We start from the raw sequence: 24,437 nt of genomic DNA on the forward strand, positions 1-24,437 counted from the left end.
TAGATAGATAGATAGATAGATAGATAGATAGATAGATAGATAGATAGATAGATAGATAGATAGATAGATAGATAGATAGATAGATAGATAGATAGATAGATAGATAGATAGATAGATAGATAGATAGATAGATAGATAGATAGAATTAAGATTTTTCAAATCAGAGATAGCAATATCTCTATTTTTTAAAATAGACAATTTGAAATTTTAGTATTGACACGCAAAGTCGATGTAGAATTTGTCCTCGAGGGCCACATAGAATGATGTGGCGGGCCGTATCTGGCCCCCAGGCCTTGAGTTTGACACCTATGCTTTAGGGAGTGTCACTGTAGCCAGGTATATCTCACCAGAATGTTTCACGATTGCTTTCTGTGTGAGTGTTAGCAAAAGAGCCACGGTTACACAATGTTGCACATGATGTATCTAAAACTCCCCGGGTTTGGGTCATTTGTCTCGGTTATCTTTTTAGTTGCATGATGAGACTTTAAAAAAGGGACATGATGCAAAGGGAGAAACTTCTAATCTGTGGGTGACAAACATTTTATATTGTATCCATTTTACCACCTGCATGCTAATATGCACCAGGCCTGAACCTTGACCCTTGACCACGGCGTGGTCAGCGGAAGGCCAAAGGTTTGCTTGAAAGTGCACGGAAGAGTTAAAGAGGAGACGATTAGGCTGCTAATGGAGTCCATCCTCTTTAATGAATGAAGACCCCTAATGGGTCATGATGTAAGGTCACTAGCAAGCCCCCCCCCCCCCCCCCCCCACCCCCTGATCCCGGTTTTATATTTCATCAATCAGTACATCAGACCCACAAGCTTCTGTCCCCTTCATGTTAGATTAAAGACTACAGCAGGGCTGTGTTCTTGCGTCATAATTTGAGATCCCATCCATCATGGGTGAACCTGGTTTGGGAAAATGAAAGAACCAACTTCCCCTTCATTAGATGAGAACGTGTGACTCAAAATGAAACTGAAAATGTATTTATAAAGCAGGAGCTGGGATTATGGTCATATAGTTTTGATTTCTGTTTCATTGCTACACTGACTCACCGTTGCACATCACGAGTAAGGGAAAACGGGAAAGCACATGATTTAGTTGCATTGGATGGCAAAATTAAATGGGGATTTTTCAATTGGTTTAAAAAAATAAATTCGTTTTGGCAGCTCTTATGGGAAATCGCAATGCAACAAAATTTTAAATCAGAGATATGTCAACTTTTTTGTGGTGATTTTGAATCCGCCCTTGTTTGTTAATATAATATTATTTATGATATGTAATAGATTTAATGTGGGTTAAGCAACAGGTTGGTTTTTTTGGATGGATTACACAAATCCGTATTGCGCAATCTTATCATTTAAAACAAAAAAAAAAGCAAATATTTCAAAAACCTGAAAAAAAATGTCAAGAATTAATTTAGGGACATCTGATTATTTTTTGTTGCATTTTGTTGCACTAAAGTCTTGAGCTGAATTTAAAAAAAAAAAAAAACATTTTAACCGATTGATAGATATTTTTTATTTCATATAACCAAGTACGGGACGTGTCCGTGTCTCATGTTTGCACCACTTTGTCAGCCTGAGCAAAAATACCCTGGAGATTTCCTGCCATTTTTCTCTCAAGTGTTTTCTCTCGAGCAAACGGAAAGCCACTTGGTGTTTCCCACACGCTCACAGACGTTCCTATGCTATCACGCCTGCAGCTGCCGTAGCTTAGTTGCACTCTATAATTACACCAGTGATTTACAAAATTTCCAAAACATTAAGTTTACAACTTGTCTGTTCTCCTACTAACAATTTTGGACTTTAAAAACAAAAAACACATTTGGGCAGCTTATAGACACATATAGACCAACACGCACATTCACACCCATGGAAAATTTGGAGTGCTCACGCATTTTGTAGAATGTGGAAGGAAGCCAAAACATGAAACAGGCATGCTAAGGCCTCCATTTTTTTATTTTTTTTTATTGCAGTGTTTGTTTCTGTGTGCCCTGTGATTGGCTGGCAACCAGTTCAGGGTGTCCCCCTGCTGGGATAGGCTCTAGCATGCCCGCGACCCCCGTGGGGACAAGCGGTATAGAAGATGTTTGTTACAACGTTTGAGCCTTCTGATTTGATGGCTTTAATTCACTTAATCCTGATCCTTTTATTTTTGTCATGTTAACAAAATTGACTTTCCGAAATATACTTCTATACATATAAAATGAATATATAGAATAATCGAATAGGGTAATAAATATTTGCAGGGTTTCGGAGCTGCGTATCTCACGAGTCAAAAAGGGGCAGACCCCCTGTGGTGCTCTCTGGAGGGTAAAGTAGGATTAGACCTGCCGCCTCTGGACTCCTGCCAGGGTTTAATGGAGCAGGAGTTCCTGAACTGACAGGGATGCTTGTTTGGTGGCCAACAAGGACCTCAAAACACTTTTGGCCTTACTTCAAAATCCAGACAGGCTGTTTTACCCTAAGCTAGTTCCCATTCAAAAGTTATCAGTAGTTGTTTTTAAAAAAAGGCTTTTTTTTTTAATTTGTCAAGACCCCATGGCATTATGGGAGAAATGAATTTAAATCAGAATGGGGGACTTTTCTGATAATAAGAGCAGGTTAAAAGATCCAGATGATGTCAATGGAGGTTTATCCAAACACGGGTCAGGCAATTGTCACGCAATGCCTCCATGATTTTCTATGCCCCGCTTATGCGGTTCAGGGTCATGCGGAAGCCGGCCGGAGCTTGAGGTGGGGTGAACTCTGGATGATCAGTGATGATCACATGTCACGCAATGTATAGAGGGCAATTAAAGTAAGCACTCCACTTAATCCATTAGAAATCAAGCTAGCGGGTCGAGCCCTTTGACCTCATGACCTCATGACATTAACAATGTCAAATCAGATTAGGTTCAAATATGTGCAGAACCCCAACCAAGATCTCAAAAGTCAAACCTTGAGTGTAGAAAGAACCATTTCCAGAACACGTCTCCGTGTGATAGAAGCGCCCAACCCTGGGTAATCCGCAGCCAGCCTTTAAGAGGCCGGCGATTTAACGCGACATTATGGGGGGTGATGTTATGCAAATGGGGGATTGATCACTTCATCTTTATGCCAGCCACTTGTTTTGTGTGCTGTCTGTCATGTTGATCTCAGGCTTAGGGTGGGGCTTAATCTTTTAACACCTATCTGACAGATTTCTCCATTGTTGTCAGATTTGTTATAAGCATGTTTGCGTGGTACAATTTAAACATGGCAACCAATTTACTGGTATATCCAGTATCGAGATACAACTATTGAATTCACACAAATTGTCAGAAAGATTTTTTACATTCCTATATGGACCTTGACTAAGCAGATGGTATTTTAGAATCTATGTCAGGATAGACAACCCAACTAAAAGCTACACCCTGAGGAGCATGTGAAAATATTTCCAGACAACATGTTTACATGAAGAGGGCGGCTGCAGATGCTCATCGGCGCATTGCTGACATCTGCTGCAAGGTTTTTAAACTCGCACAGCAAGAAAAAGAGCTGACTGGTCCAACGCCATTTAGGCTCAGGATGGGCTTTTATTGTGGTGGTAAGGGCTATTTCCTGTGTTGGACATTTTACCTTGAATGGAGGAACAGTATTGTAAGCAGCAGCTGGCAGTGGCCCATGGGAGCTTGCAACATGGGGACCCAGATGTTGCCCCCCTACCTCAAAAGTGTGCAACACCGCAGGTGGTGGGAAAAAGTGGGAGAGAAAGGGGAGAGAAAGATTGAGTTTGAAACAACGGCAAACAGGAAGCACAGACCTTACAACACAATGCACGCACAGTTTCCTGCAGGAATAGACAGATAAGGGACAACACTTTGTTTAAAAGTCATATTTTCAGCTCTAAACGTTTCCCGCAGCTCTAAACCACGTATTTTACAATGCGTGTATATTCTGTTCGACTAAAACCATTTGGGTGAGTTATCCATCAAGAAGAATCAATGGTAAGACAAAGCTGTGGAACCGCATCCGTTCCAAGACATATTTTTCCGTTCCAGAGTTAAGCAGTTACCATCATAAAACCTTTATGAACGGTTATGGCAGAGTTTTTTTTTAAACGTTGTAATCTACTAACGAAAGTCCTCAACTGTGAACTTTTATTCCTTGCCACAGTTCTGACAATACTGTATTGTACTGTCTCCAAACCAGAGCAACACTTCCCTCTGTTGGTCAAAACTGGTATTGCATTATGGAATTAGAACGAAATTAATCGTTTTTTTCCTAGTAAATCCTCCTCCACACATAATATTTATTTGCTTGATTATTGAAATCCCTTGTTTGATTATTTTTGACCAACTGGAATTGTTAGTTAAAATTAAAGCACAATTCACTGATTTATTTGCATTGTTTATTTATTTATCTTATTTATTGTGAGGAGAAATTCTATTTCATTATTTAGAAACAAGTCAAACAGTTAAAAAGGGCGTGACTATGCAAATGGTATTGGACAGTGACTGTTTGGGATCACTCATCTGATTGGCTGCTTTTGTTTTTTTGAACTGGAAGTGTCCTTCTTCCCATTTGGGGGGGGAGGCAATTGAAGACCTCTTCAGTACAGTATTGTGACCATGCTGAGCGGACTGAGTGGTGTGGCACGCCGATGATGTTTGGAATATCGGAAGACAACTAAAGATGGCACTGCATGCTCCTCAGAGGCATGAGAAGGCCGGCTGGCCAAAAGAAGAGTTGAGCTGCCTGCTGGTTGGTGATGGAGCTGTGGGGAAGACGAGCATGATCATCAGCTACATCTTCAACGGGTACAACAGCGAGTACAGGCAGACGGCGTTCGATGTGTTTACTGGTAGGATAAGATCATTTAAAAAAATATATAAAAAAAGGAACACAACTGATATTTATTCAATTCACAGGTTTGGTTCATGTGAATGGAGTTCAAACACGACTTAAATTGATTGATACCGCTGGACAGGTAAATACCTCACAAGATAATGTTTTGAAAAATGATGTATGAATTTGTGCTTATGATTGTCAACAGGATGAGTTTGGCCATCTTCGCTCTCTATGCTACGCACACGTGGACGTCTTCATTCTGTGTTTCAGCCTGGTCAATCCTGTTTCTTTTGACAACGTGGCTTGCAAGTGGATCCCGCAGATCCGTGCATGGAACTCCAGCTCTCCCATTCTTCTGGTGGGTACACAGTCTGACCTTTGCCATGATGTAAACATCCTTGCTCATCTGGCCAGGCGGTGCGCTAGACCGGTGGCATCGGGCCAGGCCATGAGCCTGGCACGGAGGATCCGAGCTTACGGTTACATGGAGTGTTCAGCTTTGACCCAGCACCACCTCAAAGATGTGTTTGACTACGCCATCTTTGCTGCCATGAAGCACAAGCACAATGCTGCAAAAAGCAAAAAGCATGGTTTGGTGAAATGCGTTAAGACTTTTTGGCAATCTGGATGGAGGCGAATGTTCAAATCAATGTGAGGAAATTTTGTTGATTATGAACATTTTGGTCTTTTGATACAGCTCCTCTTGGGTTCTTCTTAGAATTGTATGGGTGTCCTGATCTCGCTGCTCATGATTGACTGATTTATGAGCTGGACAAATGAAGCTGCATACTTCTTTCGTCTTATTTCCTTAAATTTCTGTGTTGTTTGTCGCTTTTTTTGTCATTTATATTTTTGTAACTGTCTGTGTATTAAAGTGTATAATATGGAGCAGCATACATTTAATTCCCATTATGCTTCTTTTTTCTTGCTGACTTCCAATTTGAAAACAACAAGTAGTGTGAGATTTTGTCATTGAAAAAAAATTGGAGGGAAAGCAGTACCCAGCAAGTGTTATTTGGGACAAATGGTCACCTGCTGACACTTTGAAGTGCTTGTTTGCAAGACAAAGGCCATTTAAAGTCAGCCACTGTGGGAAAGATTAGGTCGGGGCATGTCCTCCAATCCTGTTAATCTATTACACTTGCTAAAATACTTGGAGATTTACTTTAATTAGCACAGTAATTTATAAGACCCGTATGCGTTTTAACAATTGATTTTTTTTGGTTTGATTAAAAAATAATGCATCATGAAGTATAGAATAAGATATTTTTTTCAGATTTAACTCACTTTGTAAATAATTAATTAATCAATATGTGTTTTGTCTATTCATTTATTTTTACCTAATCTATGAATGAAACCTGACCATTTGTCCGTTTTGTTATTTCCCGTCTTAAAACTACACTTCCCATGATGCAACAGTGCCCCGCCCTCCTTTGCCCCCTCGACTGAAAATAATCTGATCAGCTGATCTGACCTGGCGACAAAATAACGTAGCTAGAGAAATCTGTTTGGGAGGGGATTTAAGAACAAAAACAATGACACGGCTCGGGTGGATTTTAAAAAAGAGCTTCACTTTTTAGAGACTTTTAAAACGATGTTGTGAGGACACCCCTTCCCTTTTGATAGTGTCCGCTCTTGATATCGACTGACGGCAGTTTTGTTGATGTTTTGAAGTCTATGTTTGCTAGCTGTTCTTTTTTGGCTGCTGATCATTTTGTTGTTGGGCTCGCCGATTGGAAAACGACTGCGCTGTTTCAGACAAAGCTTCAATTCGCACAGAACCGCTAGCTTTAATCAAAGTGTTTCTGGTTTTGTTGCCGAAGAATATCTATCGTGTAGCCGGCGAGCTAATGTTATAATTACGGGCCAGTCTGGTAGCTAGCTTGTTGTTAGCATTATTTGCACATTCACTTGTTTTTCTCGGTTTGTTAACGGCTTCGTACACGTCTCTCTATAGTTTTATTCGTGTTGTTGTGTCAAATGTGCAAGCTGTGTATATAGTGATAACTTTTTGGTACAACCTAGCTAACTGCTTGTTGCGAGTCAGGTGTATTATTTGTGTCACTACTAGGAAATTGTCCATTTACATGCTTGAAATGCACACCGACTAAAATATCATATTTTATTGTTTACAAAAGAAACAATTAACCTTGTCAGAATGCAGCTAATTTAAATTGACTTTGTTGTTTATTCTTTAGCCAGAATTATCACAAGTTTAACGTTAAAAGTGCTGTTGGAAATCGCTGGTGCTAAAGTTAAAGCTTTTCCAAAAGGCAATCAGCTTTATTTTGAAAGTGTCAGAAACGATGAGTGGGCATGGCTCATCATCTTCAGAAAAGGGAGTCAATACAAGTCTAACATGTCAAGAAAATTACGCCTGTGGTGGCTTGGAGGAGGCCGCCTTTGAGTGTGAAGAGTGCAGGACCTTGCAGTGTGTTCGTTGCGACCTCGAGCTCCACAGTCAGGACCGTCTCCAGAACCACAGGCGGCTCCAGATAAGCTCAGGCTATGTCCCTTACTGTGACAATTGCAAAGGAGGGGACAATGGCAAACGTAGCAGGTCGGTGGTCCGCTGCCAGAACTGTAAAGTAAATATGTGCCAAGAATGTCAAAAGCGAACTCACGGCGGAGGGAACAAGAAGAAACACCAGCTTGTATCGTATCTAACGCCACCAAAACACACGGAGCTCAAGTCTGTGGAACCTTCTGTTCAGCCTGTCCTCCAAGTCACTGATGAGAATAAGTCTCTGCGGGCAAAAGTCCTGGAAACTGTGTCCAGTTTTCTTCTCGTTGATGAAAATGAGGAAATGCAGGTAAGCTGTACAGAAATTGTGCGTCGTAAAAGTGAATCAAATTCTTATTTGTTTGATTTGAATTTTTGCAGATAAAAGATGAGGCTGCATTTGTGAAGAACCTGAACTGTGGCGCCGGCCAGCTCCTAAAAGTGGTCTCCATCTTTGGTAACACCGGAGAGGGCAAATCCCATACCCTCAACCACACCTTCTTCATGGGCAGGGAAGTGTTCAAAACTTCTCCCACCCAAGAGTCCTGCACAGTGGGCGTGTGGGCGGCCTTTGACCCCTTCCATAACGTGGTGGTCATCGATACAGAGGGGCTGCTGGGGAACAGCTCCAAACAGGGCCAGAGAACCCGGCTCTTGCTCAAGGTGCTTGCCATCTCTGACCTCATCATCTACCGGACCCACGCCGACCGCCTCCACGACGACCTTTTCAAATTTCTCGGGGACGCCTCCGAGGCCTACTTGAAGCATTTCACCAAGGAACTGAAGGCCGCCACGGCTCGCTGCGGTCTGGATGTTCCTCTCTCCTCTTTGGGTCCTGCTGTGATTATCTTTCACGAAACCGTCCACACTAAGCTCCTCGGCACAGGTAAGAATTCTACTTCCGCTACACCAGGCGTACCTTTTGATCCTACCGGGCCATTCCAATTTTTTATTGAGAAAAAAAAAAACATATCCCAATCACAATGTGTGAAATATGACACACAACTTTGTTTTCTGTCTTAGATAAATCACACGAATCAGTTGATCGGCTGCTGTTGGAGCGTTTTAAAAAGGTCTCCCGTTTCCCGGAGGCCTTCAGTTCTGTTCAGTACTGGGGCACGCAGACTCTCACTCCACCCACTGATTTCTGCGGCCTGCAGAATAAACTGGAGCAGCTCTTGGACAGCAACGCCACACGTTCTCCACGCACCCCTGTGGTCATCTTCAAAGCTCTGCTGGTAGGACTTGCAGAAAAGCAGTTACAGACCGGAACTTCTCAACCAGTTTACAGTTAATTTAAAAAATCAGCTTTGAGTTGTTTTGTAGTATTCTCTTATTGATTTCCTGCTAGGCCTTAAGTGAGCGCTTCAGTGGGGAAATCGGAGACGAGCTGGTAGCCCACAGTTGCTTCTTCCCTGATGAGTACTTCACTTGCTCCAGCTTGTGCCTCAGTTGTGGGTCAGTGTCTGTTCAATTCCAAATTATGCCTCCTACTGTTTGGAGATGCCTTCTAACGTTCCGACCCACCGATTGCTATCGCAGATCCGGTTGCAAAAACAGCATGAACCACCTGGGCGAAGGCGTCTGCCACGAGGCAAAGCATCGTTGTCGCTATTCTATTCAGCATGATAATCGCATTTACACCTGTAAGGTAAGCACAGGGAATTATATCTTAATTCTTACGTTTACTCGGCCTGATAAGGCGTCTAGGATGAAACGTAAAATGACCGCTTGTTGCGTCACCTCAGGCTTGTTACGAAGGAGGCAAAGAAGTCGTCGTCATCCCGAAGACTTCAGCCTCCTCAGACTCTCCTTGGATGGGCCTCGCCAAATACGCCTGGTCCGGGTGAGTAGATGGGGAGGAACCAATTGAGCATTTATTCCACTCTGCCCAATTTTTTGTGGCTAATTTTAATTCATTTTCAGGTATGTTATCGAATGCCCCCACTGTGGAGTGATCTATCGGAGCCGTCAGTATTGGTACGGGAACCAGGACCCAGTGGACACCGTTGTCCGTACCGAAATCCAGCACGTTTGGCCAGGGGTAAGATGTGATGACCTGATTTCCTGTATCGCAATCTCAATACTGAGCAATAAAATGGCAATTAGATTATTATGAATAAATTTGGAATAAATTGGAGGTATTGACCCCTCAAATTTCGGGGGTTAGTCCCAGGAGGGAGCGGCAATCGTCTTTACCATATGAAGATTCTGATTGTCGGTATGAAGGCTGGAACTGGATAGCTGTACCAGATCCATAAATAGCAAGACGCCAGCACGCCATTGCAGCAGGACAGTAATAGTAGTCAATAACTCTATTAAATTCGACATGACAAGCCATCAACAGACAACAGCGTGCCCAAATAACCACACATTGATTGATTCATTTTGTCGTGATGAAGTAATCGAATGCCTGTGTTGTGCAGTCGGAGGGCTTTTTAAAGGACAATAGCAACGCAGCACAGCGTCTTTTGGATGGCGTGAACCTGGTGGCCCAGTCTGTGTCGGAGCTCGGCGTCAAGCCCGCTAAGGCCGTCACCTCCTGGCTGACGGACCAGATCGCCCCCACCTACTGGAAACCCAATTCCCTTATCTTGGTGAGCGACCCTCAACATGACTCCAACGATACTCTGTGTCCCGGGGGATGTTTATGTGGTGTTCCTTGCCTGTTACGCAATCTTTATGTGCACTCGCAAGATAAAATATGGACATGACATCTCCTTCCCCCCACCTATTACAAAACAAGACTTCGTCAATAATAGCGGCTTGTTTATCTCTCCCACAAGCTGTGCCATAAGTGTCAAGCGGTCTTCCTGGAGAACGACACCAAGCATCACTGCCGTGCCTGTGGGGAGGGCTTCTGCGACGGCTGCTCTTCCAAAGCGGCCCCGGTCCCCGAACGGGGATGGGGTCTCGGCCCTGTCAGGGTGTGCGACGTGTGCTTTGAGCAGAGAGCCTCACACGCAGGTAGTGTCACACATCCCCACTCACTTCCTTCGGAACACATCAGTGAGAGACTTTTCTTCACGCAGCTCACGAGGAGGACGAGGAAGAAGGCGGAACGCTTGCGAGGAAGGTTGGCGAGGCGGTGAGCAACACCATCGGGGTTGTTGTGACCGCTATTGACATCCCGCTTGGTGAGTGTTGCCCCAAAGCAAAACCTCGAGAGGATTGTTGTGTAACACGAGTAAGCCACTCGGTAAACATCGCCGTAGTCGTGCATTGCCCTCTGGTGGCAGAGGCGTATCGTCGTTACTCTCAAGTAGTGAGATCCTTTTTCAGTTTCCATCTCTCAAATTAGATCAGCCTGCAAATCTGCGAGAAAATTCACATATCAGTTTTTTGTTGTGGACGATAGTGACTACATTTTCCAAGTTTTTGTCAATTCAAATGTCAATAATATGGTCTCTAAAGTCATTAATTGAGACGTCCTTTAAAGATTTTATGGCGCTCAAGCTCTGCTATTTAACATTCAGCCCCGACATTAACTGCGCCGTCTTATTGTAATCGAGAGATTCAGCAGATGCTCGATTGCTCAGTTAATTTCATTTTAAAGGCCCTCGTTTCAAATTCACTCTTTTACATCATTCAAATATCACTCATAATAGCGCCTGTGGAACAATCTCATGCAGAAGGTTCGGTGATTCAAATTTACGACAGGAAACATCCCGTAGCGTTAAAAGAATGTCACTTTCCGTTTGGACACTCACCATGTTGCTCAGAAATGTATTTTGTGGCGTGATGTGTGTTTTCCAGTTATACACCTAAAAAAAAATCAATCCATCTTCTTTACTTATCTCGACACTCTGTTGTACTTTGTCTGGAGCGACAGAACGACGACTTTAAATGAGACAGGAAATAACACGGAGTCAAGTAGTATTTCAGTCTGACACGCCGCTTCTGGTCTTCTGCCATTCCCCCTCGGAGTCAGCCAGCTGTCACAGATGCGACAGTGGATGTGCGAAAAGGCCCGCCGCCATATGGAAATCGTGGCACTGAGACGCTTTCCATAAACAAACCGCCAGTAATGATAATGTACGATGAGCACCCCACGAAAAAAAAAAACAACAAATGATTCTTGTTTTTAAAGTTGCATGGCCGTCTGGATCAAATGAGCATTTGATGCCCTCAATATTTTTGCTAGCACGACTCTGAATTTAATATCGTTATTTTATGCTCCTCGAAGGCCTGGTAAAAGACGCCGCCCGTCCCGCCTACTGGGTGCCCGACCAGGACATCCTCTCTTGCCACATCTGCCGACGCCAATTCACCGCCAAGCTGTCCAAGCACCACTGCCGCGCCTGCGGCCAAGGCGTGTGCGACGACTGCTCGCCTGAGCGTCGCGCCGTGCCGTCACGCGGCTGGGATCACCCCGTGCGCGTGTGCACCGGCTGCAACCAAAAAGCCGGAGAGCTCTAACCGAGACCATCTTCCTTTACTCAGAGCGCTCGGACAGAACCGCTCGTTCGCTTCCTTGTCCGGCGGTTCTGGCTTTGTATCTGTGGAGAGGAAGTGCTTAGATATACTGTACATAGGACACAAACCAAATTTGGGAAGGTGAGCGAGCGTTCATGTGGCCTTTGTAGAGCAGCTGGAATCTGAGGCACTTGACTGAAAGTGTATATCCGCATTTCCACTTTTGATTATTATGTCCACATGTCCTCATTTGTAGGATAGATAAGGCTAATGAGGTATTTTTTTACTCCGAGAAAATATTGATTTAAAAAAGAAAGTATCATTTAAAAAAATTCTAGCTAGTGTTGTTACAGTCTAGCCATTCATATATCAAGGAGCATTATTTCTTAAATGGTCAAGAGATGTTTTATATGCGTGCAGGTTACATTGCATGCCGCGTTGCAACTTTTTAGTTTTTTTTTTTTTTTTTTTACACTAAGCCTTTTTTTTTTTTTTTTTTCCCCCCCCCAGCTGTTATAGGCTGCTGCTTACTATGGCCAAAATAACAGATGTCCAAATTTGGATGGATCTGCCGTGCCAAATCATTCAGGTCACTGTCCGTGCTGGTATGATATTTATAATTTAGCAAGTCAGTTGTGGGTGTATGATGACAGAACTGTTCGAGCTTGAAAATTTATTTATGTTTGAGAGTTGTAGTAAAAATGGAAAAAAAAAAAATCTGATATGCATGACAGTACAAGAACCTCATGGCCTTTTTTTTTTTTTTGTGGTTGCTCTTTGAATGACGTAATCTCTTTTACCAAGCAGTGTACGTCTTAGACTTCACATTCTAATTTTTAATGTTGTCATTATTGATAGCTGCGTTGTTATTTGCATCTCTAATTCTGTCTTGTTTATTTCTTTTGCTCTGACTATCATCTGTGATCCTTCTTTTGTTTTTTTCAGTTTCTATCAGCCATTGAAAATGTATTCAGCCATTGAAAATGTATTCTGCCATTTTTTTTAACAGTATTTTTTTTCCCATTTGACATTCACTGTAAACCATTTCATTGCTATGTAGTGACTGCCGCTTGAACAATATGAAAGGACTGTCAGGGTTCACGTATTTGTTTGAAATGTGATACTGATGAATGTGTATCAATACAAATGCTTGCCCCCTCAAGTTATCTGGTATAGGGAAAAAAAAAATCACGTGTGACGCAAAATTTGACAAAATGTTGTATCGCACATGATATAACATTGCACAAGAAAGAATAGCAGCATCATGTCACAAAACTGGAGTTCATTCCTATTTAAAAAAAAAAAAAGTGCAATCTGTTGCTTCACATATCTTTGGTGTTTTTAAACGTGTGTACGGCTGAAAATATTTGACAAAGATAAAAAGTGTCAAAACATGGACTCAGACTTGCCTTTGTGTCTGTTGTGTGTTTTGTGTGTGAAACCACTAACTGCAGTCCGATGTGGGAGGAAAAGATAGTGTTTGCATTCCTTGCTGTTCTTTTCTCTCACCACTGCAGTCTCAGATAAAGTGAGGAAATGTTTTCCCTTCGAGCTTATTGATGATGCCTATAAATAATTGATAATTAGTTGAATGAATAATTAAATAGCTTTCGTGTGTCCATTCTCTGACGTCGTTAGGTGTTCCTGGAATGCCAAAACAAATAATCTTCTTTACTTTAGTTGCGACTTTGAAGCTAAATATTCTGTTATTCAGTGAGGTGTGTAAAATATATAGTGAAGGGAAAACCCTTTAAAATTATTTTGACAGTTTACCACCACCAAGCCACGCCCCGTCCACACATACCGCACGTCTATTGGTCGACGAGTCCATCCCGAGCTGTGATTGGTCCGTTTCCATAGGTTTCCCTCAGAACTGCAAGACGCCGATATTGCATTACATTGTAGCAAAATGGCGGCTGTCATTCAGAATCCACTAAAAGCGTAAGTAATTTAGACGTTTATTTATTTATTTATCTTAAGTAAACTGTAATTTATTACTTTGTTACCAACTGGCGTGGTACAGGTAGCCGTTAGTGCATGCAAGCCCCTGGCTGCGAGTGTTCGGCCGCTATGGCTGTCTAATTTCATGTTGGTGGACTTCTTGCATGGCAAAGTAGCCTCGGTATAGTTGTTTTATTTTCACAAGATTTAAACGTGTCTTCAAACGTGACATTAGCTTAGCACCAACGTAGCTTCTTCGGTGAATGTCGCCTTCCATGGCTGTATCTTTTTATTTTGCCAAGCAAAGTGTCGACACGGTGCCTCTCCTCTGCTTTCGGACGAATTGAGAGGCGTTTTTTTTCCCCTTTCTTTTTTCCCCCCCATGTTAACTCGGTTGCTTTTTTGTCAAACGACGCGACGGAATATCTAGTGACATTCCGAGAGTGCTTTCTACTTTTGCAATTTGTCGACATGTCAACTTTGGCTCGTCGGAGCGCAGACGTGGTCAGGAGCCGGCGAGGAGGAGGAGGAGGAGGGGGAGGCATTTTGTGTTTGCATGCTTGCTCGCCAAATCGACCAAAGTGCCAGCACAGACACCAGAGCAGGGGGGGGGGACTGCAAATTTCTACCACAACATTATGCACAAGTGTAACCATATTTATCTTTTCAATGCTACAATGCTCCACCTTATTTCCTTTGTTCACATGCATTGCCTTACTGGTGCACATACAATCCCAAAAAGCAGATCTGTTTCTTCTTTAACTCTGATGATTTGCACACTGAGTCAGTCCATCCTCCTCCTCCTCCTCGTCGTGCAACTAAAGCAGGCGTATGCCACTGTGCCTTTAAGTGGAGGAGTGCGAGAGATTAGCCTGGTCTGGTCCAGGATCCTGGGCCCATCTGTCAGAGAGATGCTCCAACAGGGAGGAAGTGTTGGGCCCAAGCAGGAGAACCATCTGCTCCTCCAGAAAGAGATGTTCCTCTTACTCCTCCTTAACCCAGATCTTAGTGGACCTCACCACACCTTGCCCCGTCACCATTATTATTATTTGCCCTGTTGTTCTCCGCTGTTGTTGTGATTGGATTGCTAATCGAATGTACGCGGCTCGCACAGCATAAGGGACGTGTGTAGTATTCGCCACATTCACACATGGGGGAGTCGAGCCAACGGCCGTAATTCAACATATAATTTATGGCTGAGTGTGTTCAGCTTCATGTTCTCGGTATGTGGGGTGCTGTTCTGTTGACATTCTTAGCATGGCAACCCCTACCTGTATTCTCATCGAGCAGAAAATACCACCTAAATCAGATTTGTGGCCTGTGCATTTATAACTAGCTGCGCAATCAGCTCTGTTTTGCTGCTAGCCAAACGGCTCAAAGCAGCACTTAATGTTAAGATGTTATGGGGAAAAAAAAAAATCTTCATACATTATATAATAACTTTATTCTTATAAAATCAAAATAATTGAAGTATTTTCTCACAATATATTCTGCTAACATAAAGCGGTTTAATCTGCCATTATACTATTATAGTTTCCAACTTCCTTTCAGACTGATGTATAATTAGCGCCACTAATTGGATGTCGCTCCAGAGAACCAGTGTGACCTTTTTTTTTTTGTATTAAGAATATTCACTTTAGGGAAATGGTTTAAAATTGGCCTGGAGAGATGGTGGCCAGTGTGAGGTCTTTGTTGAATGGGGACGACAATTGCGACAATCTGATTGAAATTGCGCATTGAATATTAATTGAATAAAGTTAAGTTTCATAGGCTCAACACCGATTCCGGCTAGCGTGACATCACGCCGGGTAGATCCGGCCCATTTGTCGCATTTCAACCAAGTGATGAAACTCGGCTAAGCTCGCTATTGTATTTTTTTGTAGCGGTAAATGCTCATCTGTTTTTGCCTTGGGGCTGTGTAGCATTATTGTGACATCATCGTCGCGTGACATGGTGGAAACTGTCACAAAGAAGAAAAACACAGTCGCCAATGGTGGTGTGTTCTTTTCTCTTGGCTTGTTATTCCAAAAAGAGAAAAAAAATCAAATAACAATTCAACCAATGAATGTTTGAAATTGTTTTAAAATGAAAACAAAACAAAAAAAACCCGCCAGATTGCGTATTTGGATGCTTGATAACTTTTGACGTATTAACCAAGATAACATTGTTGGAATTCTTTCTTTTGTCTTTTTGACTCATGGCTGCTGAGTTGTTTTCCAACGAAGGATACAAAAGGATTTTTACTTGTTTGTTTTCTTGCACTGAGATTTTTCTTCTCCACGCAGAACACAGATTGTCGTTATATTTGGATCTCATTCAAATGTGTTCTTATAACAGCACTTGAGATCTCAACATAATCTGACAACAAATACTTGTGCGTTCGAAAAGTCAGATCCCGCTCCCTAGCCATTCATTTCCAAACCAATTAAGCGGCTCATGTTTGAACTTTTTTTTTTTTAATTTGTACTGCCTATTCACTGAACTCTACCACTCCTTTTTTTTCTGGGCACGCTGAATGACCAAATGGCACATTTGAACAACGCTTTGAGTTTGGAATGAAGTTTGGAGATAATTTCCAAACGCACCCGGGGTGTGTTCGAGGACTACTGTTCATGAACTTGGTTTTTATTAAAAAGAAAAACAATATTTGATTTAAAAAAACATCACAATTTGGCCCAGTGAGATGTATTGTTTTTTTTTGTGGTCCTATGTGGTCTAGTTTAATCCTCTTCACTTTCTATCTTCTATTTCCTGTGTTTGGTTGTGTCAGTGTGGCAACCGCCACTTCCTGTCAATGAGCTGCACACCTTTGCAAACCGAGTAGGACTCATCCTCTGGGTCGTGGTTTATAGTTGCGCGTGTCTTGCTGAAGAGTCACAAAGTGCCACGCGAAATGAGCGTTGACACATTACCAGCGCAGCCGTGTAAAGCGCTGACAGGAGTACACTGGCACGTACGCCGGCGAGATGATTAACGCTGCCTTTCATTACATTATAGTCGGCTAGCAAAGAAAAAAAGCTTAGCTTAAGACACTATTTGGAGATGAGTGTACCTTGCATCTAGGGACTCTTCTCAGACCAGCCTGCAGCCACCAAAAGACTTTTACGACTTATTTGTTGTCTCAACCCCCTCCCCCCCGCCTACCCCGAAACACCGCCACTGAGCCTGATTAGCATCCGACGTTCAACTCGAGTGGTCTCAAGAGCTGCTTCCATGTGGCACAGCCTTTGAGTGAGTCTTCTGAGCTTGAGCCCACTTCAGGGACCATTTACAGCTGCTGTGCGCTTTTGTAAGCTGATATGTCATGTCGCGTTCCGTCACTGATGCGCGATGATGTCGAGGAATGGCAGTGAAGGGTGCAGCCGGGAGTTCCATGTTCATTTGGAGAAATGTGTCACATTTAGGGATGCGCGTTCAAAGTTCCTACCATCGCCTGTGTAAAAATAAGAGTCGTTGAGTTTTGTTTTTGGTTTGTTGCATTGTACCTCACCCTCCTTAATATTATTGATTTACAAAATGCATTTATGATAGGCTAATGCACAAAGGCCTCATCATTTGGAACACAGCTCAAATTGTAATTGGTTATTTTGGAATCTCAGCGTACCTGTGACTCGTCCTCACACACTGCGGCTTTGTCCGAGCCACGATATAGAAGGTTTTTTGTGCTCGCCAGCATTCCTGACACGGCTGTTCATCTGCTACACATTGTCTTGTCAGGAGCACGGACTGGAGGCGGAGAAAAAAGGGGGTGAGAGCAGGACAAGCGAGACTCCACTTAACCATTCCAGACTCGACTCGCGGCCGTCGGCTCATTAGTTTGCCTTCAAAATGGCTGTCGTGCTAATGTCGTAATTGAAAACACGTGGAGGGGGCCGTGTGGAGATGCCATCTTGCATCCGGGACGACGGGCGGACACGATTTGCCTCGTCGGCCTATAGATAGAAATCGGACGCACGGTACCTATTCAGCGTTTACCCCTCCGTCTTTGACATAAATTAGAACCCGCCCTTGTGCGCTCGCCACTCGGCCGAGATTAATTAAGTAGGCTAATTAACATAGCAGGCATGTGGCAGAGAGTGAGGCTTTGACTGTGAAACATCCTTGGCTATCCCACTCTGAATATTAACACTGAAACGCTGAGGGACAGCCAAAGTCTCAGCAGTGCTCAGGAAAGTGGAACTAAGTCTGAGCGTCTTAACTGCTCTCTTGTCACAGGGGACGCTTAATACGAGCCGGATGGGAATCGAGCCAATAACACGCATGATAAATGCTCATTTTTCCACGGCGAGGAATCTTGCCACTGAAACAATTTGTCAATCTCACGCTAGTCACTAGCCATTATTTCAACTCTTTTTTTTTTTCAGGAAACTGACTTTCAAGTATATTAGATGTTAATAGACTCCGTAAATGTCAAAAATGCAAAATGTGATACTTGCAGGTTGGGTGACCAGTTCTACAAGGACGCCATTGAGCAGTGCCGCAGCTACAACGCCCGCCTGTGCGCCGAACGCAGCGTGCGCCTGCCGTTCCTAGACTCGCAAACCGGCGTGGCCCAGAACAACTGCTACATATGGATGGAGCGCCATCATCGAAGCCCAGGTAGACACACACACGATTGACATTACGATTTGAAGTCATCTTTATTCATGATTTAAATGGACACAAGTAGTGAAACGGTTTCGTGTCCGATGTCTGAGCAGGCGTGGCGGCCGGGCAAATGTACACGTATCCGGCCCGCTGCTGGCGGAAGAAGAGACGGCTGCACGCCGACACCGACCCCAGCCTGAACATCTTCGGCCTCAAGCTGGGTAAGTTTGTCGCTTTCTCTTCGGCGATCGATCTTCAACGATGATGTGGCGTCGGCGTGCTAAAGTGTCCACGTTTACCCGCCTGTTGAACTTGTTTTGTGGCGAGAACACCTAATTAGATTTGCCGCTCCTTGAAAGCGTATTTCATTTTTAATGTTATGCAGTAAAGTCAGGCCTTCTCTTGAGATGTTACATTGACCCTTGTCCCTGCTCCTTCACATTCTCCCGCGAGTTTTTTTTTTTTTTAACACCTATAACTGCTTTTATCTCCTCACGCGCTTGGCAAGCAGCTGAATTGACAATATTATTGTCAGCGCCAGAATGTTTTAGCGCGATTTACAATGACAGTCTGCATACATTGAGGTCAGCTACGACCGCGCAGTTGTTGTTGATTTTTGCTCATGGCTATTTATTGATAATCTCATTGATCCTTGGCCAACGGTCGGAAATGTTCATGTACACTTTTCAACAGGGATTCAGAACAGGAAACATGCGTATTTTCTTTGTATTTTTGACTCACTCCCGATCCATAAAAGGTTGGTCTTAATAATATGTATAGATTTATGAACTATTTCTCTGGAGCCAGCGCCAAAAAATGAGCTTGTTCACTCCTGGAGTTCAGCTGAGGTTTGTCCAGTCCATGTTTTGTAAGTCAAAAACAAAGTGGTGAGATAGCATCTGAACTAGGCCTTTGTTGCCCAAACACATCTCATTGTTGCCTTTTGTTTTCCGCTGAGACCCCCCCCCCCCCCCCCCTTCTCCTCCGCCTTCTCCCGACAACCGTGTGCTGTGTCAGGGAGAGCCCAGCAGAGGCGACACGCACGCATCGATTCAACTCATCATCTAGGATGCCGAGCACGTTTGTGCATCTGGCCAGAGGTGGATCAGCGGCAAAGAAGCCGCCAAACTTGCGCTCATGGCCGGCGAGCTTCAATGTCGTGCTGATGCCGTGGTAGTCGCTCGGGCTGCATGCACAATCAGCTCCGTGCTGCAGGCTGCTGCCGGCGCTATTTTTAGCCCACCGGCTCCCGTGGGTGATTGGCGAGGGAGGGGAGGTGGGCCCCTGTCTCGTCGCGGAGAGTTGAAAGTCAGACACAATGGTGAGGGGCTGCGGAGGACTTGTGTGTCTGTTTCTCACCTATGCAGCATCCTCAAAGCATCTCCATCAGCGTGGTGAAGATACTTCTTAAATCGGATGTCGGTCTCTAAGCTTTTTGTTCATTCTCCACCTGCCTTCCTCCTACACAGTTTGTTTTGTTGGAGGCGAGCGCTGCGTGATGCACTCAGGTTCAAGTGATGTCTCCCCGGAGGTCCTCCGAGCCAGCGCAATATCCAAATAGTGCAGCGCTATTGACAACGCCTTTCCTGCATAAAGATGGACATGAAAAAAGTGGCTGTCACACATTTGTGTTGCAAGAGAAAAGCTCTGCAATAAATAGCAAACAGATGCTCAAGTAAATTACTACTTGCTTTTTTTAAGTAGAGCGTGAGAAGATAAACAAACACGGGCTGATTGAAAGCTCACTTGCACGGTTCAGCGATGCTGGCCTTCTGTGGCGTGAAAAAAAAACACACACGCACATTTTAAGCTTTGTGTAAAAAAACGGACTTTGAATCGTTCTTCACGTGTTGCTCTTTTTTTTTTTTTTTTTTTGGTGGCAGACAACGGCCTCATGTCCAAGGATGCGTTGCCCACCCAGAGCACAACGCTAGAAGCTCTGCTGAGAGGCGAAGGTCTAGATAAGAGGAACTCCAGGAACGACGAGGAGAGTTTGCTGGAGATCCAGGTGCCTTCCTTCACAGTAATCTGGCGCACTCTTGCGTCAACGTCTTCACACAGCATTCTGTCACAATAAAAAAAACAAAAACTAAAAGCAAGGGGTGTTGCAAACTGCCAAGGAAGAATCAGGATTTCTACACAAATATGCAAAAGTATTCAAACTGCATCCTCATTTTCCTCCTCAGAGAGTTCTGGAGGCAGACGCAGCAGAAGATGCTTTCGACGACGACGACTACGAGGTGGACACTCCAAAGAGGAGACACCGAGGCAAAGGAAGGGTAAGTAAGTGGATCATAAGTAGTTAACACTTAAAATGAGTACCCTTCACGACCATGCGGGCTACCGCTCGTATGTTTGAGGTTAAACGAGTGGTTTGTCTTCAGGGTCGAGGTTCGGGCCGCAGGAAGGCTGACATGGATGATGACAAGCCATATGTCTGTGACAGTAAGTGGACATTTTGACATCATGCTAGTAGATGAGGTGGAAAAAAGTTTGTTGTAGTACCAAGCTTCACCTGTGTGAGGCAGCATCCAGTGTGCTGGAAATTCATCACTGCATTACTGTTCTCCTTGTCATTTTTATTGTGCTGTTTTTCTTTTCCAGACAGATACAAACAGAGGAATAATTCCAAATCATCAACTTCAGGTAACTCGAGTTACTTCATTATCGCTGCTGTGTTGATTGAAGAGGTTTCAGGATGTGTGTGTGTGTGTGTGTGTGTGTTACAGTCTATGCGAAGCGCTACAGGAGCCGGCCGGGACTAAGTTACCACTATACAAATTCCCACATTGCAGAGGAGGGCAGACCCGGTGAGAGGAGCGCTGTGCCTTCCAGGTCTGCTTCTGCACAGCCCACTGACAGACACAAACGTAAGAACTCTGCTCTCACTAACTTGCGTTGCCTTTTGTGTGTTTGTTCAGTGAGTCTGTTGTCCCAAAAAGGTTTGATATGCTCATCTTTATTCTACAGTCGTACTTCTTGCTGCTATTTCCATGTCCTCTGGCGTTGTATTGTTGACATTCTGCTAATGACTCGCCAGCTCTTAGCTCAAGATGTTTGCAGATACTTTTTTTTTGGTTACATCATCAGTGACAAACTATACAGTTTAAATCGTAAATATAGAAAGTAATTGCTTTTTCACAGTACTGAAGATTAAGGTTAATGTAATTAACAAAACTTATTGACATAACTGAGCCACCCCCAAAAAATTTAAGGTTTAGGATTTTTTTTCATTTTAAATGTATTTATTTTGGTATTTCTATACAGCCATGCAGAACCAAATTGAAGTTTATGTTCCATCTTGTGGGGAAAATACTTGCTAATGTTAATAATATAGTTCATATTTATTGTTAAAAATTCTTTAAATATTATATATATTTATTTGAAATACTTGTCTCAGGTCCAAAGGTGCAGATCGGGACCAGGATTCCCAACAGATACTGTGAGAAATGTCAGAACGTCAACAAAAAGCTTATGAAATCCGGCTCCCCCTGCACAACCTGTCAATGCACAAGTGAGTTGAAACATCTGTTCATTGTCAGGCTTTTCCTCAAATGATGACATCACACCCCAAAACGTGACAGTCCGCCTTAAATATGCTCCTCTCTCTCTCGCGAGCCAGCTGACGGCGGCGAGGAGAAGGAGGACGGCGGCAACGTAGGCGGCAGCGAGGAGCTCTTCGCCACCACGTCGGAGAGCGACGCTTCCACCTTCCACGGCTTCGAGGACGACGAGCTGGAAGAGCCCGCCGCCAATAGCAACGGATTATCCGGCCGGCACAGATAGACGCTAACATTTTCCATCTACAAAAAACAAAAACAAAAAAAAAACATCACAAAACATCTGGATTCATCTCTGGCAAAAATCTGCTGCTTCTTCTCTCTTTTTTTCGCCCCCTCCCCCCAAGTTTTTGTTTGCAGAAAGCACAATGTGATCGCTTCAGGACAAAAAAAATATATATATAAGTTGTATTTTATCTACTGGACATTAATTTATGAAATTTTATTTATAAATATCTATAAATTAAGTCAACTAATGACTTGCAAAACTTTGAATTATTTTTTCCCCTTTTTGAAGCAGAAGGAGCATACTAATGTGTGAACGAACAAACAAAAACACTGGAGCAATCAAAAACTTTTTTTGTGTTTGGAGGCTGTCGGAATGTCTTAGGAGCCTTCGACAGATTTTTTTATTTTTATTTGAAGGATCTTGCCATGACCTTGTTGTGGTCTGTGACTCTGGATTATTTTTTGACTCAAACACGAAGGAGCCGATAAACGGATTGCCGCAATCCAATGGCGATGTTCGGAGATGAAGGAAATTTTTTTTTTGATAGACACGAGCCGCTTAGTGAATCAAAAGGTAAGTGTTAGGCATTTCTTACTTTGCTTACTTCCAAAAACTTTTTCACAAAAACAGATGTTACGTGCTGTCCTAACTTGACTTTCCTGTGTTGTAGGAGCAGTCGGCACAGGAGAGTAAACATGAAGATTTAATGAGCCTTCCTGAATTTGGGCCTACATGTCAGTCCAACTTGTAATTGTTGTGACGCTCCACTGACTATGTGAAGAGTTGATCTCCTCACTTGGAAAAAACAATTGGGTCAAAAAAGAACCAAGTGTTGCTTGGGTCAGTTTCACCTGACTTTTTGGGGTTGGTTTCTCTTTGGTCATCCTTGACCCAACTGTTTTTAGAATGATGGGGATGCAGGAGGACTTTGGATCAGAGCCAGCTTCCTTGAGAATTACAGCGAGACGAACGAAGAGGCCTTTGTACTTGTCGGGCCTGAAAACCCCGCCCACTCCCAGTTCCCCGTCGCCCTTTACTCTTTGCCTCCGCTCTCGTGTTGTGCGAGTGTGATCCGATGTGACACTAAGACGTCATTACCCTCATCACTGTGCCAGCCCGCCGCTCTGCACTGCAAACCGGCTCTGACAGCCATACCCCTCCCTCCCTCCCCAACCTGACTGGACCATGGACCCGACCAGCTTTCTCCCCATTCCCCCAGCCATAGAGTCGGTGCTTAACTCCACCACTAACACAAGCTGACCTCTGAACCTTTTCGCTCATCGCTCGACTTGAATCGTCTTGCCTGCTCGCTCCGCCTGTGCATTTTTTGGTTTTCTTCTGATTTTTGCGGGATACCTCTGGCCACCGAAACTACTCAGGCCACCTTCATGACTTCATCCCTTCGCTTTTGATTGTTCAGTCTCTGTCGTCGCAGGCCAGAATCTTGTGATTGTATTGAGGTGGCGCGGAGGCACGCTAACGCCGTGCACGGGTCCCGTGATTATTGAGCGCACACTACCAAGGAACGCTGCTGGAACACTGCAATAATTCAGTTGATGTGCTTGTGTGTGTATGTGTGTGTACGTGCGCTTGGAAGGAAGGCCTATTTGTGTGCTACTTAACATTAGACATTGAAGGCATCGGTTAGGGATGGGCATCTGATGTCTCCCCCCCCGTCCCGTGCTCACATCACTCCAAAACAAAATTTCTGAGTGGGAAATTTTAATTTTTTTAAGTAAATTTTCTTAACTTAGTTTCTACAAGTTTTTGAACTTGACACCATCCATTTGTGCCCTCCGTTTGTAATGATGTAGATGCCCATCCCTGCTGAAATTCATCTGTTGTATACTTAGGTGTCACTTGCACGTTCACTGCACCCCCCCCCCTCCCCTCAGGGACCCTCCTCACAGTCGCACCCCCTCCCCCCCTCCCCCATGTGTGTTTATCCAGCCCTCAGCTATCATGCGAGCTGCTTCACCGTCACCCGCTGTAAACAAAAACGCTCAAGTGTGGTCAAAGTCCTCGGCATCAACTCCCGAATGCAAAAGTCATCCTTACCTCGAGCAAAACGCAGCAATAGCCCACCCTAAGCCCATCATCCCATGCCCCCCCTGGTGCTGTGTGAAGGGCAGTGATTGAAGCGTGTGTGTTTGTATGATTATGTAGGGAATGGAGCCAAGAGAAGATGAAACAGAAATCATTGAGTGCTTGCTTCATCTTCTGCTGTAAATATACCATCTGTCAAAATGGATACAATGAAGTTCTTTGTTAAACTATTTTTATTCTGGAACAATAAAAATAGAAATGGTAATATTTGGTCATTTTGGTTCCATGTTAGATACACTACTAAAATTGTTTCACTGGATTTTTTTTTTAAATCCATTTGG

At 43.7% G+C, this 24,437-nt stretch overlaps 3 protein-coding genes across 5 annotated transcripts; all 3 read left to right on the plus strand.

The window, feature by feature from the left end:
* The first annotated feature begins 3,578 nt into the window (after positions 1–3,578).
* Positions 3,579–5,717, plus strand: LOC125980423 (rho-related GTP-binding protein RhoV-like). Of its 2 annotated transcripts, none has more exons than XM_049739479.2 (4): positions 3,579–3,970; positions 4,533–4,827; positions 4,895–4,953; positions 5,020–5,717. In XM_049739479.2, exons 2-4 carry the CDS (start codon positions 4,659–4,661, stop codon positions 5,467–5,469), a joined length of 678 nt encoding a protein of 225 aa, XP_049595436.1. In that variant the 5' UTR covers positions 3,579–3,970; positions 4,533–4,658; the 3' UTR covers positions 5,470–5,717. The 2 variants fall into 2 exon arrangements, with proteins under 2 accessions (XP_049595436.1, XP_049595437.1); XM_049739480.2 differs by having other exon boundaries at positions 4,680–4,827.
* Positions 5,718–6,266: 549 nt separating this feature from the next.
* LOC125980420 (zinc finger FYVE domain-containing protein 1) lies at positions 6,267–13,131 on the plus strand. Its single transcript, XM_049739474.2, has 11 exons — positions 6,267–7,627; positions 7,699–8,203; positions 8,341–8,555; positions 8,669–8,775; positions 8,860–8,968; positions 9,066–9,163; positions 9,244–9,361; positions 9,744–9,914; positions 10,104–10,284; positions 10,350–10,454; positions 11,504–13,131. Exons 1-11 carry the CDS (start codon positions 7,121–7,123, stop codon positions 11,734–11,736), a joined length of 2,349 nt encoding a protein of 782 aa, XP_049595431.1. The 5' UTR covers positions 6,267–7,120; the 3' UTR covers positions 11,737–13,131.
* Positions 13,132–13,561: 430 nt separating this feature from the next.
* On the plus strand, positions 13,562–24,361 carry LOC125980422 (zinc finger protein DPF3). 2 transcript variants are annotated; one of them, XM_049739477.1, is made up of 11 exons: positions 13,562–13,674; positions 18,113–18,273; positions 18,375–18,482; positions 20,145–20,269; positions 20,448–20,540; positions 20,646–20,706; positions 20,866–20,907; positions 20,991–21,131; positions 21,662–21,775; positions 21,884–22,623; positions 22,721–24,361. In XM_049739477.1, exons 1-10 carry the CDS (start codon positions 13,643–13,645, stop codon positions 22,045–22,047), a joined length of 1,041 nt encoding a protein of 346 aa, XP_049595434.1. In that variant the 5' UTR covers positions 13,562–13,642; the 3' UTR covers positions 22,048–22,623; positions 22,721–24,361. The 2 variants fall into 2 exon arrangements, with proteins under 2 accessions (XP_049595434.1, XP_049595435.1); XM_049739478.2 differs by lacking the exon at positions 13,562–13,674 and adding an exon at positions 16,481–16,905.
* The last annotated feature ends 76 nt before the right edge of the window (positions 24,362–24,437 follow it).

Source organism: Syngnathus scovelli, chromosome 14, assembly GCF_024217435.2.
Source record: "Syngnathus scovelli strain Florida chromosome 14, RoL_Ssco_1.2, whole genome shotgun sequence".
Taxonomy (NCBI): Eukaryota; Metazoa; Chordata; class Actinopteri; order Syngnathiformes; family Syngnathidae; genus Syngnathus; species Syngnathus scovelli.